The sequence below is a fragment of the Peromyscus californicus genome, unplaced genomic scaffold, assembly GCF_007827085.1.
Source record: "Peromyscus californicus insignis strain IS unplaced genomic scaffold, ASM782708v3 Scaffold_6__1_contigs__length_162567912, whole genome shotgun sequence".
In the NCBI taxonomy this organism is placed as follows: Eukaryota; Metazoa; Chordata; class Mammalia; order Rodentia; family Cricetidae; genus Peromyscus; species Peromyscus californicus.
In genome coordinates, this window is record NW_026294584.1 from 116,504,511 (window position 1) to 116,518,515 (window position 14,005).

Below are 14,005 nucleotides of genomic sequence, written 5' to 3' on the forward strand. Positions count from 1 at the left end.
TTGAATCCCTGTCTCTCCCCATCTTCCAGGATTATGGCTACAACCTCTGACTTTTTAGGTGGATGCTGGGGGTTGAACTCCAGTCTTCATGCTCGCACAGCAAGTGCTTTAACTGATCAGCCATCTACTCAGGTCCCCATGCATCTCATTAGTTCAAGACCAAATCAACAGAGAACTCTTAGGAAGGCTACAAAATCAGGTTGGACTTGCTTTTAAAAGGAAAAGTAGAATCTCTCTCTCTCTCTCTCTCTCTCTCTCTCTCTCTCTCTCTCTCTCTCTATCTCTATCTCTATCTCTATCTCAATAGCAGAAAACTTCTTTCCAGGGAGGAGGCATGACCCTTCATCCTTCCTGGGGTGAGCCTGCCAAATAGCCTCCCGGACTCAGCATACTGGGTTTCTCAGCAATCACCACCCATAGAAGCACCTCTCCACACCAGGATTTTATAAACACTGGGCTTTGATGTGGTTCCACCTGGGGCAGAGAAAAGGTCTTTCTAGTTCAGGCTCTGTCTGCTGTTGAAGCTTCTGAAACATCTAGTAAGCTAAGTGGATCTTAGTTTACAGAGGTTGTTTTAAAACTGACAGCAGAAGGTGGGCAGAGGAGGAACCCTCATTAAAACGCAATTAAAGGGAATCCCATCTATTCTCCATGCTCAGTAGCTTACAAGCTTTCTTACTGTTTTGTCTTTTCCTTTAGGGTGCTGTGCATGCTGGCCAAGGGCTCTAGCGCTGACCAATACCCCAACCCCCCCTCCCCGCCCCCAGGACCCTTACAAATAGAGGTCTTTTATAAGTTGGCACATTCTCGGGACCCTCTTTGTTGTTAGCTGAGGTCAAACACTTACATACTGAGGCTCGCCTATTTCCCTCCCTACTTCCCAAAGCTGGGCTTCAAGGGACTAGATCAGAACAACCTGAGGACACACAGTCTGGGGTCATGATCAGCTACAAGAGGGAAAACGGAAAAGCACCAGCCTCCTCTGGCGCTCTGCTCTCCAGTTTGGTAAGATTTCCACAAAGATGATGGGAATCTGTGAGCTCATTCCTCTGGTTGGGTAAAGTGGGAAGGGCTGCTGCCCCCACCCAACACTTAAAATGTTGTCTTAGACAGATGACGTTCATCATTTTATCTACTACATATCGTTTATGACAAAGCTGTCAGTTTTTAAAAACAAAACTTTGTTTTTGAAACTGTGGTTTTGGCTAAAAGCTACAGGAATTCTACCATAAATCTCATGTCACTCCCCTTGAGTGAAAACACAGTGCAGTAAGTCACTGCCCACATTATTTCAAACTCCAGACCCAGCACTGACTGCATCTCCTTTTGATCACTTCTCTGCATATCCCTCAACTCTAATCATTTGATTATGTCTACTTGCCCCAAATCCCACCCTGTCCCTCTGCTAGGTCTTGTAAGCGCTGCCAAATCCACTGTTTTCTATTTTAGTGATCTTCAAATATTTTCAAAAATGTGTGTGTGTGTGTGTGTGTGTGTGTGTGTGTGCGCGCGCATGCGTGCGTGGAGAGTGAATGTGTGTGGAGATAAAACACAGATCGTGAACCAGGACACAGTAGTGCGTATGTAGAAAACCCGCACTCAGGAGGTTGAGGCAAGAAGATCACATGATCTAGGCTAGGGTGGACTCACAGCAAGAACCCACCTCTAAAGCTAAATGTTCTTTGATTGAGCAAAGTTCTATCCATCTTTCAAAACTCAGTTCAGTGGTCCTTCTCTAGAACTCTTCCCCCTTCAGGGCACCTCTAGTGGCAGTCCTCTCCTACCCCATCAGTCTCTCCATGGAGATGTGAGTTCCAGGAGGGTTGAGGTGGGGGATTATTACCCATCTCTATAGGGCTGGCCCCTTCTTCTGCTTTGGGATTCAGCAGACCATCTTCTCTAGGTTTTCTGACTACCATTATGAGTGCCGACCTCTGTTTTTACCCTTCTGTTCCCTTTGCCATCACACTTTTCCCAGTCTACAGCTCACACGTGGACTTGCTCTGTGCCCGACAAAACCCCCACCCAGCAATCACACTCTATGACTACAGAGCTCCAATCTCCTTGGCCTCTACTGGACTTACCCATCCCTAGCATATAACTGTGTTTACTATGCATTTGTTGAATGAGCAAACCTTGTTTTCTTGAGCTATTTTTAGCTGGTAAGCAAGGAAATGGTCAGTGCTAGAAGAGAAAAATCGACAGCAGACACTCAGCTAATTGTCCTTGAATGATAAGAGCCTGAAAAACATCCCTTGCGAGCCGGGCGGTGGTGGCGCACGCCTTTAATCCCAGCACTCGGGAGGCAGAGGCAGGCGGATCTTTGTGAGTTCGAGGCCAGCCTGGTCTCCAAAGCGAGTTCCAGGAAAGGCGCAAAGCTACACAGAGAAACCCTGACTCGAAAAACCAAAAAAAAAAAAAAAACATCCCTTGCTATTCCCCAGAACTCCTCCTGCAGACATTTTCTTCAAAGCTAAGTTGACAGAGGGGAATTTGGTCTCTTCTATCTAGAGGAGGGGCTGTTGAGGGATGGGGTGGCCAAAGAGCTGCCCTGATAAAAAAATGGGATGGGATGGAACCTTGTCCATGGGTAATGCCAAGGTGGAAGAACAGAGTTCAGGTGTTATTTCCACATGGGGAGCCCACGATCCAGCTCAGTTGGGAGGTAACTGGTCACCCATTTCTAACTACATCCATAGCACACAACTTCATTCAGCCCTCCTGCTACACAATCAGTGAGGCAACCCAACAGTTTGAAAGAGAGGTACCACAAGGCCAATGCTGTCAAACAAGAGTGTGAAACATCAGGCACAGGATACTGATGAACAAGAAAAGCCCTGAGTGTGAAACATCAGACCTATAACAAACTAAAGACAGACAGCAGAATAAAACTAGTGAGTGTCCAGTCCTCATCCCCCAGACCTCAACCTCCCTTCCAGCCTCCACAGAGAAAAGGAAAGATAGTCTAGCAATTCACGTACCACACAGGGCCGGCCGCCAATAATATTGAATCCCAGGGAGCCAGAGTCCCGATGCAGGACAAGAGTCAGGCTTTTGGTCTCTTCACCCTGCAAGACAACAAATTAGTTGAAATGTTGATTTACAAACAGGAAATTGAGGGTAGGTCTTTTTTTTTCCTTATACAAGGAAACTTGGGACTACTGAGCTAACCACGTTATAATTTTTTATTTCTTGAGAAGTTCAGCCAAGGAAAATTCTAGAATCCAATCTGAAATTCAGCCCTGCTTTTAAGACCTTGCAGACATGCCTGGATACTGTCTCAGCCTGGGATGACCACAGCAGAATGTCTGGAGGTGTCCGGACAGGCCCCCAAGCATTCATTATCAATGATTCCTTCACCTACAGATGCAGTCTTCTTTTGAGTGGCCCGCTGGACGCTGGCTGTCTAGACGGTCACTCTCTTGTTTGTTTCTCTATGCCTCTCAAGGACGGCATTCATGTCATGTCACCAGAGGGTCAAATGGCAATCCTCTCAGAAATGTGAGCACACGCAATGGCCTGTCAATAGTCATCTCTGTTTGGGAAACTCCGGGAGAGCATGTGTGGAGGAAATCGTCAGATACAAAATGTGGCGTGAAAAGAGAAAACCCCGAGTCGAGCTACAAAGGGGAGGGCTCATTTCCAGAGTCATTACTGTCTGATGTACATGAAATGTAGAACCACTTAGCACAAATCATGCTGGGGCAGAGCTGGACATCATGACACCTTTCAATCCAACAAGCTCAAGTCACCTAGGACAGGTCACACAAGCAGCCAAAAGGGACAGAGATGCCAGGCACCCTCAGCTAACGCTCTCACGTGACAGAAAAGTAAAAATAGATGTAATCTCATGAACAAACTGTTACTCCTTGTTCTGTGACATACACACTAAGCTCACTAACACAGCTTTGAAACGTTTTCTCGTCAGACAGTTTACAGCTCTCTGTGTTGGACACTGGAAATTCACTAAATCCATTTCTTCCTGTGCTCTCTTAGCAGGGTGAAAAGTTAGAAATACATGGTACTTTGGACAAGTTATCTTACATGGCTGACATGCCTGGCTTTCATAACAATCAGCGATGGAAACTGTACAGTTACACACTAATCCAAGGCAGATGGTTGTGCTTCGACAACCTCAAATGGTGTACAAAGAAGAATGCATGATCAAATGAACACAAAGTTTATTTTCAAATCTACTATGTGAGAACCATGAAGAGAGAAGGAAGGGAGGGACCAAGGGAGGGAGCAAACTTGGAAGAGAAGGGGAGGAGGGGAGGGGAGGGAAGGGGGAGGATGGACGAAGAGGAAGGGGAAGGAGAGGGGTAAAGAGCAAAGCATTTTATTATGCTGCATTTCCAATGATAACAGCTAATATTTTCAGTTTTTGCTATTGTGCCAGAAACTATACTCAAAGTGAAGTGCTTTATTTCATTTACTGATCCACACAGTTTTATAAACTTATTACCATCTTCCCAATACAGGTGGAAGACTGCCCCAAAGTTGTTACCTATCAATGAGCTAACACTAAGGCGAGCTTGTATTTAGATGAACACCCTTCAATTCTATCCAACTCTCACACTTCTTTGTTTCACTGTAGCATGTAGAAGATAATCCTATGCAAGTCTGCAAAATCTATACCCTGTCCCATATGCTTCAACTGCTAAAGTTCCAGGAAAAGAATTCATTGTAGGAAGGCTTGCCCAGGAGACAGAAACAGAACAAGATCCTGTCTGAATTGAACTATGTATCTCCAAAGGATGCTATCTGAGGTGTCCAGAGACATGGCCTTGGGTATCTTTTGAGTGATTAAGAAAGCCATGCCAGAAATACAATATTCCTGAGCCCAACAGCACCTTGCAAAAAGAACTGTTCCCAATGATCAAGTTGGCCTATACTTCCTTGCCAGAGGCAATCCAAGGGAAGAAAGAAGGATGTTTTACAATCACCTTGAACTAGTCCGCTGCCCAGACTGGATTCAGATGGCAGTTCATCTCCTAGGGCTGAGTCACAGCAGTAATCTAATGTGCAAAAGATTCACCAGGGATGCTGAGCTGGCTAAGATGAACTTCCGTATGAGCGGAATTCTTTCATATCTCCACCCAGTTACCGAAGGCCATTCTCTGTTCTTTTCCCAAGAGCTTCATTCTGCTTTGCCTTTGCTATTGCCTTCTCCAACAACCTTCACTCCCTCAGTCTGCAGATGAAATACGAACTGTGGTTTGCAACACCAGATGCCACCCAATACGTTGGATATACTAACATTCATCTCTGAGAAACTGTGTAATCTGCTCCTGGGCTCAAAACACTTCAGAACAGAGTTGTGGAAATGGTTCCCACTCAATTATATTTCACCAAACTACAGAGAAGTATGCATGGGAGAAGTGCAAGGGTCCTCACCCATGCTGCCCTCCTGATACTTCGCACTTCGTTACAGTGGCATCTTTCATTCAAAGGACTATTTGAGCAGTGCTAGGTCATTTGGGAGTTCATCAAAAGCCATGCTATGCAGTTTTCTTCAAAATTCAATGTGGGGGATCAGACGTGGGAAAGAGTCCTACTTATGTGAACAGCTGATGGGATGACACATCCACCTGTCAACACATTAGCACATTACACCTGGAGAAACAGGCTCAGGGCAATCACACACAGGCTCAAGGTTAAATAGAAGTAAAGTGGGGGCCTGAACACTAGAACCGAGGTCTGTGAAACTCCAGCACCCATGTTCTCTGCAGGATGATGTGTACACCCTAAATCCATCTGCACCAGGTATGTCAATCTGACACCTGCGCGCTGCATACCTCCCAGGATCGCTACATTGTGGTCCCACACAGTTGCAGAGGACAATGCCATATAGCAAGGTCAAAAGGTTGGACACCCCTGGGTTCTGTGACATGGCACCTGTATAATTAAAGTTTAAGGAGTATACTGGATTTTATAATAGTAACTACAACGATTGAGAATGTTCTTCATAGCTTAGTGAATCCAGAGAGTCCTACGCCCCTGACACCAATAGCACCGTAGATAAGATCTTCCACTTATGAGTCATGACTTGACGTCATTTTCCTGATCCACAGCAAAGGGATAATAGTTTCTTCTCATGCCACAGGTACCATGACGATGGATGATGCGGGTAATAGCTCACAAGGATACATATATGCCGAAGTATACCGGTCAATATTAAGTGCTCAAGACATAACCAAGGCTCAATGTTGAGATGGACCTGGCTCAGCACTGAAGCTAGGATGTTCTTTAGCCTATCAGTCACTCTTCCACCAAATCCGTTCAGTGGAGAATAGCTTAGTCAATATTGAGGTAAGCTTGGAGAACTGGCACCTAAAAATAAAAGGAATTTTAAAAAGAAACAAAAAGGAAGATACTATTTTTTGTTGCATCTCTCTTTCTCTTTTTTTTTTTTTTCCAAGACTGGAAAAATAATTCTAGAATACTGATGGAAGAGATGCCAGGCAGACACATTTAGCACTGGAGGGGACAGGTGTGCTGAGAGAAATCAGGCAGGCAGCTCAGACTCTGAGCAGAGCATAGACTAGTCTGGCAGACAACAAGGTTGCTGTGGATGATTGATTGATAAATAAAGTACTGATTGGCCAGTAGCCAGGCAGGAAGTATAGGCGGGACAAGGAGAGAGGAGGATTCTGGGAAGTGGAAGGCTGAGGCAGAAAGAGCCGCTGCCAGCCGCCGCCATGAGTAGCAAGATGTAAGACACCAGTAAGTCACGAGCCATGTGGCAAGGTACAGATTTACAGTAATGGGTTAACTTAAGATATAAGAACTAGATAGCAAGAAGCCTGCCACGGCCATACAGTTTATAAGTAATATAAGCTTCTGAGTGATTATTTTATAAGTGGGCTGCGGGACTGCGGGGGATTGGCGGGGCCCGGAGAGAAACTTTTCAGTTACACAAGGTGGGCTGTGGGCCAGCTGAATGACAATGGGACACAAGGCATGGCCAAGCAGAGGGGGAGATGGGCCTGGGAGCAAAGGGGAAGGAAAACAGATGCCACCTGCACCAGCACAAACCCAGGGACTGTGAGCTTGGCTGTGAGCTGTGGAGGCAGAGGAGAGAGGGAAGGCAGGGTCCTTAGGGATGGCTGCACACTCTAGACAGCACCAAGGCCCACCCGATCACGAGTCTTAAGGTTGAGAAGTATGCAGGAGAAGGAAAAGGGCAGCAAGTAGAAGTGAGGAGAACCCTGCTCAGGAGCGTGGCCTTCAGCTGTTTGTGCTCCGTAACAGTTCTCATGTCTCCTCCCCTGGAGGAGTTCCCAGAACCCGACAGACAGAGGAGCACTCCTACCACAGTCATTACGGAGCCCAGTGACATCACTGTTTCTTGTAGCTTGACAGACAGTTCTAACACACCACTGACATGCTACTGCCATCCTAGAACTCTATCCGAGGAGATAGACAGGTCCTTAGCATGATGTAGGTCTCCTTGGGAAAGCCTTACATCTTTAGGATGGAGAAAGGGCACAGATTAACCTTCGAGAAGGGGCTGTGGCTCTCAAGACCCAAGGGCATGAAACACTCAAATAGCCCAGGCCAGCGGGTCATAAGAAATAGCAGCTCACTTCCCAGTAACATAAAGGTGATTTTACTTAAAATACACATCGCTGCCCTCTTCCAATATGGACCTGTTGGAACATCTGAAACTGCAGCTGCTCAGCTTTCCACTCCACAGCCAGCTATTTAAGGATCTGGGGAGGGGAGGAATCTTCGTGGTGGAAGTTACTTATTACATATACTGCTATGACCCTCTTAATGACGTTTTTCACCCAATGACTTTTCACTTAAAGTCAGGGCACATCTATGAGTGGTCCCATGTGATGTGATGTCCTGGCATCACCCGAGTATAAATAGACCTTATGATGTTTTCATGTGACAGAACTGCCTAACACATTTCTCAGATCATCTCCTCGTTAAGTGATGTGTTGCTCTACTTTGATTGTCTGAGAGACACTCTCCTAAGGGCCACTCTTCAGCACTGAAGAGTGTGACCTGCCCTCTAGGGACAAAGTCCCTATGCATTTCAGTCTGATTCTGTCACTCTTCTCTGGCTTCAGAAGCTTGGACGCCAGCCATCACTAAACAGTACGGCTCTCCTATCCATCCCTGCCGCTGTCGCTCTGAACTCTTTCTGAAACTCCTTTTTGCCAAGTGATGGCTGTTTCTGGCTCAGTGCAGCTGTGGCCTCACGGAGTGGAGTTTGCTGAACTGGAAAGTTGCCCAGTGGCTATAGGGGAAATGGAACTGACTGACCACTAGGCTGTCTGGGGGTGACAGGACACCTCTCGGCTTCAGATTAGCAATGTTCCTTGAGGTTCACACAGCTGGGTAACAGACCCATCTGTTGACTAGTGACATGAAAGTGCTGTATATTTGGCTGTCGCCAAGCAAAGAATGTGCAGAGTTGGGGGTTGGAGGGACCAGGAGACGGAGCCGTCTGCCAGCAGTTCTGTGAGGAAGGGCTGGGCATGTCTTCACTCCCTGCACTTGGAGGCTTTGTCCTCTTTGTAGTTCAGACTTTGCCATTCTCAATGAAGCAGCATAGACTACACCCTCCTTGTGATTCAAATTCCAGTTGAAAGAAAGGGTTCTTGAAGAAAGAACAGAAGGGGACACTGTGTGAGCCTAAGGCAGAGGGGGAGGGGCCACAGACATGATACTTGAATATAAGTTTCAGTTGGATGAGATGGCATGGGAGCAAGAGCAGGAGGCGTGGCTTACCAAGACAGGTGTAGAGAGAACAGAGAGAGATGAAGGGCCCAGGAAGACTGGTATATGGGACCAAAGAACAGCTTTTGCAGAGGTTTAAGTTCTGCAGAATCACACACACACACACACACACACACACACACACACACACACACACACACACTCACACACACACACGCACATCTGCAAGCCAAACAGCATGTGTTTGCAAAATAAAGGAACAGAGACAGAGTTCTCACTTCTGCCCTACTCGAAAGTTTGCCACATTATTTAAACAAGCTGCAAAATCCCTGAGCGTTTAATTCTGTATTTCCACAAGCTGAGTTTCAAATCCGTATCTCTAATTTTTGCCACTGACTCATTTGCTTTCCCAGCGACTATTCACAAGCAATGATTCATGGAAATAACCAAATGCAATGCAAACCACCACTGCCACCATCATAACCTCAAGTGCGACATCCTTAATGTGTCCATCAAGAGTGTGTCATGCTGTGAGTGTTCGTTTGCCCTCAATATTCAGACGTCAGGTGGTTGGGAGAGGGCTCAGTCAGTAAAGTGCTCGCCTTGCAAGCAAAATGACTGTCGCAAGGGCTGGTGCACGCTTGTAATCCCAGAGCTGGAGATGTGGAGACTGGCAGGTCCCTGGGGTCCTCTGGCCATCCAGTCTACCATACATACTAAGTTCCACACCACTCAAAGACCTTACCTCAAAAACCAAAATGGACATACCCGAGGAATAACACTGACCATTGTTCTCTGCCCTATAGTCCCCCCCTACACACGTAGATATATGTATACACACAGACACGTTTTACAATTTGTTTTGTTGAAATCCTAAGTCTCTATATCAATGGAAGAGGGGAGGCCTGTCGAATTGTGATTAGGAATCAGTGCCCTCATCAGAGGCCCCAGAGGGTCTTGCCTCTTCTATAAAGGCAGAGAAAGAAAGAAAAAAAAGAAAAGAAAAAAAAAAAAGGATTGTCTGTGAACCAAGGCTGCTCCAGGCCCTCATCTGACATGGAATGTGCCTCAATCGTTTTCTTGGGCTTCTCAGACTCCAGAGCCTGAGAAAGCAATTTCTATGGTTTATAAACTACCCAAATCATGACATTCAGATGGACTAAGACATGGTGGTTAAGAGTTTGTGAAATTTTGTTTTTAACTGGGCTTCATTACCTAGCATAGGACAAGCCTTGAAAGTGATCCTTCTGCCGTAGCCTCCTGAGTACAATGGTAAAAGGTTTTTTGTTTTTTTTTTTTTAAATAATTTAAACATTCCAAGACCCATCCTAAAGTATTTCTTTGCCAAATTAAAGGGAGAAAAGTCTACTTCGCTCAGCAGCTATAAGACCATTATGTTCTTGTTTATTGGAACTGGGAGTTCCTCTCAGAGTTCCTGAGCATCAGGGGGAAAGACACATGTCATCCTTCAGATCACGGAGTCTAAGGTCTGACAGCCATCTCACACTAGCTCTGCTCTGTCTAGCTCTAGCTCTTTCATCCAACCCTGCCCCTCAACCTGATCCTCAGGCTGTCAGTCCGTCCCTGTCTTCATTGTTCCTGCAGAGGAGCTATGGCCACCTCTGCTAGCAAAACAAACAAACAAACAAACAAACCAGCTGCTAGCAAACAGGGTAAACTGTCTGCCAAGGATGCATCTTGGTACACCCATCCCCAGTTCCCAAGGCTGTGGTTGCTGCAGGCCACACTCACACCAAGGTAACACACTGCCTTTGCCCTGTTACACACCGGTAATTATACATGTGGCATGGTGAGAAAGACGGCCACGCAAACCCATCTGTTAGTTATTTTCTTTACAAGAGTAATCATTATGTGACACCAATCCCATTCTTATTGGAACTAGCTTATTAGGGCACCTTTACTGGAGGCAGGGGGAGAATGGTGGCCTGACAGATACAAAGCTTGGATAGGCAAAGAATGAGAGTTAGGGGTGTTTTCAATTCATACATAGGTGTCTGACTGTTCCCTTGAGCTAATGATGCTCAATTTTGTCTTTGTACCAATCAACATCCACCACAGTACCTGGTACTCAGGATACAAGAATGTGAGGAACTGAACAATGGAATATATTGGGAAAGATTTCATGTACTTCCCACCATGAACCCCTCTTAAAGTAACTTGGATAAAAATGAGAGAAATGAAGCACTAACCCATCCTGGACAGTATCATTGTATTTCCTTTTATTTATTATGCCTGAGTGTCTTTGATAGCCAAGCTCTGGTTTTGCTTTGTACTTTGTACTTCCCATGCATAGCACAGGATCTGGGAACATGGAAATTACTGCAAGGGGACAAATCCAGGGGTTGGAAGCCAAGAGAACAACCAGAAGGAGACATGTAGAGCATATTGAGCAAGGTACTAAACAATCTGGACTCTGATCCTGCCCACAGTAGAGAGTGACCAGGTCTCCCTGAGAATGAACTAGAAGATGCATCCACACTCCATCCTACATGGTACTAGGCACAAATAACAACAGTCCTTCCAAAGCCTGTAGAAGACTTCAGGAAGAGTATCACTCAGGATGATAAGCTATTCTTATTTTTTAATTTGCTAAATTTTAATTAAGGGATAATTACATCTCTTTCCCCTTTCCTCCTTCCAAGTCCTCCTAAGGCCTCCTTCTCCCTCTCAAATGCATGGCATCTTTTTATGCAACTATTATTGTTGTGTGTGTGTGTGTGTGTGTGTGTGTGTGTGTGTGTATAAATATATAAATACAGCCTGCTGAGGATTGTGTATATGCATGTGATTTTAGGAGCAACTAATTGATATTGGACAAAGCATTCTTACTTTGAAAAAAAGTGCATGAGATTGAAGTTAGGTAATACTAGGTTTAAAGCTGGCTTTGCCCTTAGAATCCCACTTCTAGTTTTAACCACGCTGATTTAGAATGTTTCTGTTTGGCGGAAGTATTTTTTGTTTATTTGTTGTTTGATTTTGTTTTTCGTTTTGTTTTGTATATGTACATGTGTGTACCTGTTCCTGTGTGTATGCACATATATGCAAGTATGTACTCATGTATGTGGAGGCCAGATGTCAATGTCCAGTGTCTTCCTTTCTCCACCACACACACACACACACAGGGGCAGGGGTCTCTCACTTAATCTGGAGTTCATCAGTTCGGCCAGGCTGGTTGGTGATTGAGCAATAGGGATTCTCAGTCTCTGCCTCCATCACGCTGGCATTATAGGGGTACACTGCAGTCAGTGGTCACCTTTTATGTGGGTGCTGGGGACTCAGGCTCAGGTCCTCATACTTACGCAGTAGGCACTTTACCAGCCGAGCTACCTCCCCGGTTCCTGGCTTAAAACATTTTATGATCTCTCCATAAAAAAAGAGCAGGACAGCAGGAGAATTCTACTTAAGGAAGGTGATGCCTCAAGACACCAACATATGTCTGTGCACATGGCACCCTAAGGTGTCAGCAACCAGTGAAAACTGCTGGATACTTTTCTTCCCTTCAACTCAGCATTCTGGGTTCCAGTACAGTGAGAACTACCTGACACAAAGATTCTCATTTATCAAATACTAACCCAGAGAGGCAAGCATCACCTCTGAACACTAAAGGGTCCACTCATACATAAATCTCAGGAGGATAGCCAACCCCAACTGTCCAGTTATACATACTGATTCCAGTATAGCTAATATATCTGTAAACCAAATCCGCACCTTCTTTATAAATCACTGAAACAGAATACAACTGTCAGCTCACATTTCTTTCAGCTGAAAGAGGCTGTTTGCTAAATACACTAAGGAATGGCTATTTGCTAACACTTGTCAGAAATAAAGAACACCCAACGGCAAACACTGTATAGATTCATTTCAAAGCCTTCACACATCTGTAATACTTTCTGATACAATTATTTGTTAAATTAACTTATCTCCACTTCTAAATGGCCAAAGCAGTTTCGGGGATTTGGAGCTTTATACAACTTGATCTGGGTGGATCTCATAGAAGAAAAATGATGTCTCCCAGAAACCTGGAAACTATTTGAGGGGCGGATGACATAGGAAAACATATTGTTCGTAACACAAGTCCATTCTTCATGAGCAACCCGAAAGGTTTTTATGGCTGATAAGAGTCCCCATCGAGAACTTACGAGGCACATGGCAAGGAGGACTCTAACAGGGAGGAGACAGCCCTCAATCAGACAGACCCTTCTAATTATAGAGCTATAACTACATTCCATGAACAAGGGAGAGCTTTAGGACACCAGATGCCATCTAGAAGATCGGAGAAGCCTAGCTTCTGAATGTGGTGATGCTGGACCAAGACAGAGAGGAAAGGGAGTAAGTTATTTACCAAGGAACAAACCTAAGCAGACAGAAAGGCCCAGGGCAAAAGGAGAGAGGTAGGAAACGAGCAGGTCCCCCAGTGAAGCAACTGGAAACATCACTTCAGGTAGAGAAAAAGCAAAGGCCCAGGGGTAGTTAGTTAGGAGCTTGGAGGCTTACCCACAGAGTCCTCAGAAATCAGGGAAGCAGACACGAGAAAGGAGGAAGCAGACACAAGAGAACGGAGGAAGCGGACACAAGAGAAAGGAGGAAGCGGACACAAGAGAAAGGAGGAAGCGGACACAAGAGAAAGGAGGAAGCGGACACAAGAGAAAAGAGGAAGCGGACACAAGAGAAAAGAGGACTCCTCCGACAGGTGGAAGCAGTTGGATGCAGTTTGCTGGACCATTTGCCTCCTCCCACCCCAGGCAAAGGGAGCACAGTGGAGAGTGAGAGGAGATTTGCATTTGTAAGACGTTATTGCCAGTGCTAGGTAAAGAATGGTGTGAAACAAAAGGGTATAAAGAGGAACTTCCGGTCCAGGCAGATGACATCAGGATGGCAGTGGTTGAAAGAAAGGCCAGTCTTGATCCTCACTGTGGAGTAGCTGCAGGTAGATTTGACTGTCCCAGCCTGGGGAATGCTGCTGTCCTGTGTGTGTTGATGTCAGGGTATGCCCGACCACTACTAACATAGGCACAACATGCATCAGCCAGTGCAAACATTAGCTGTGCTGAGGTTGAGAACCTCTGACTGAGATGGAAGAGACTGTCCGGATGACCTGGAGAAGACTGAATAACAGTTAGGTGCAAGATGGGTTCTAAAGGTAAGAGCCACAGAATGCCATGACTGACCAGATACCAGGAGTCAAAGAGCCTCTAGAGGCACAGGGATGAGCCTCAAGTTTCTCCACAACTCTATAGTTTTACCAGGAGCTTCTCCTTTGCCAGAGAGCAAAACCCAACTTGCTCTAGAA

The 14,005-nt window shown here is 45.6% G+C and overlaps 1 protein-coding gene across 1 annotated transcript in view; it reads right to left on the minus strand.

Moving 5' to 3' along the window:
• Pdzrn3 (PDZ domain containing ring finger 3) overlaps nt 1-14,005 on the minus strand; it is a 244,153-nt gene that overhangs the window by 225,703 nt on the left and 4,445 nt on the right. The window contains exon 2 of the mRNA XM_052719998.1: nt 2,982-3,068. Coding sequence (XP_052575958.1) covers nt 2,982-3,068 — 87 coding nt within the window. The remainder of the gene's footprint in view (nt 1-2,981; nt 3,069-14,005) is intronic.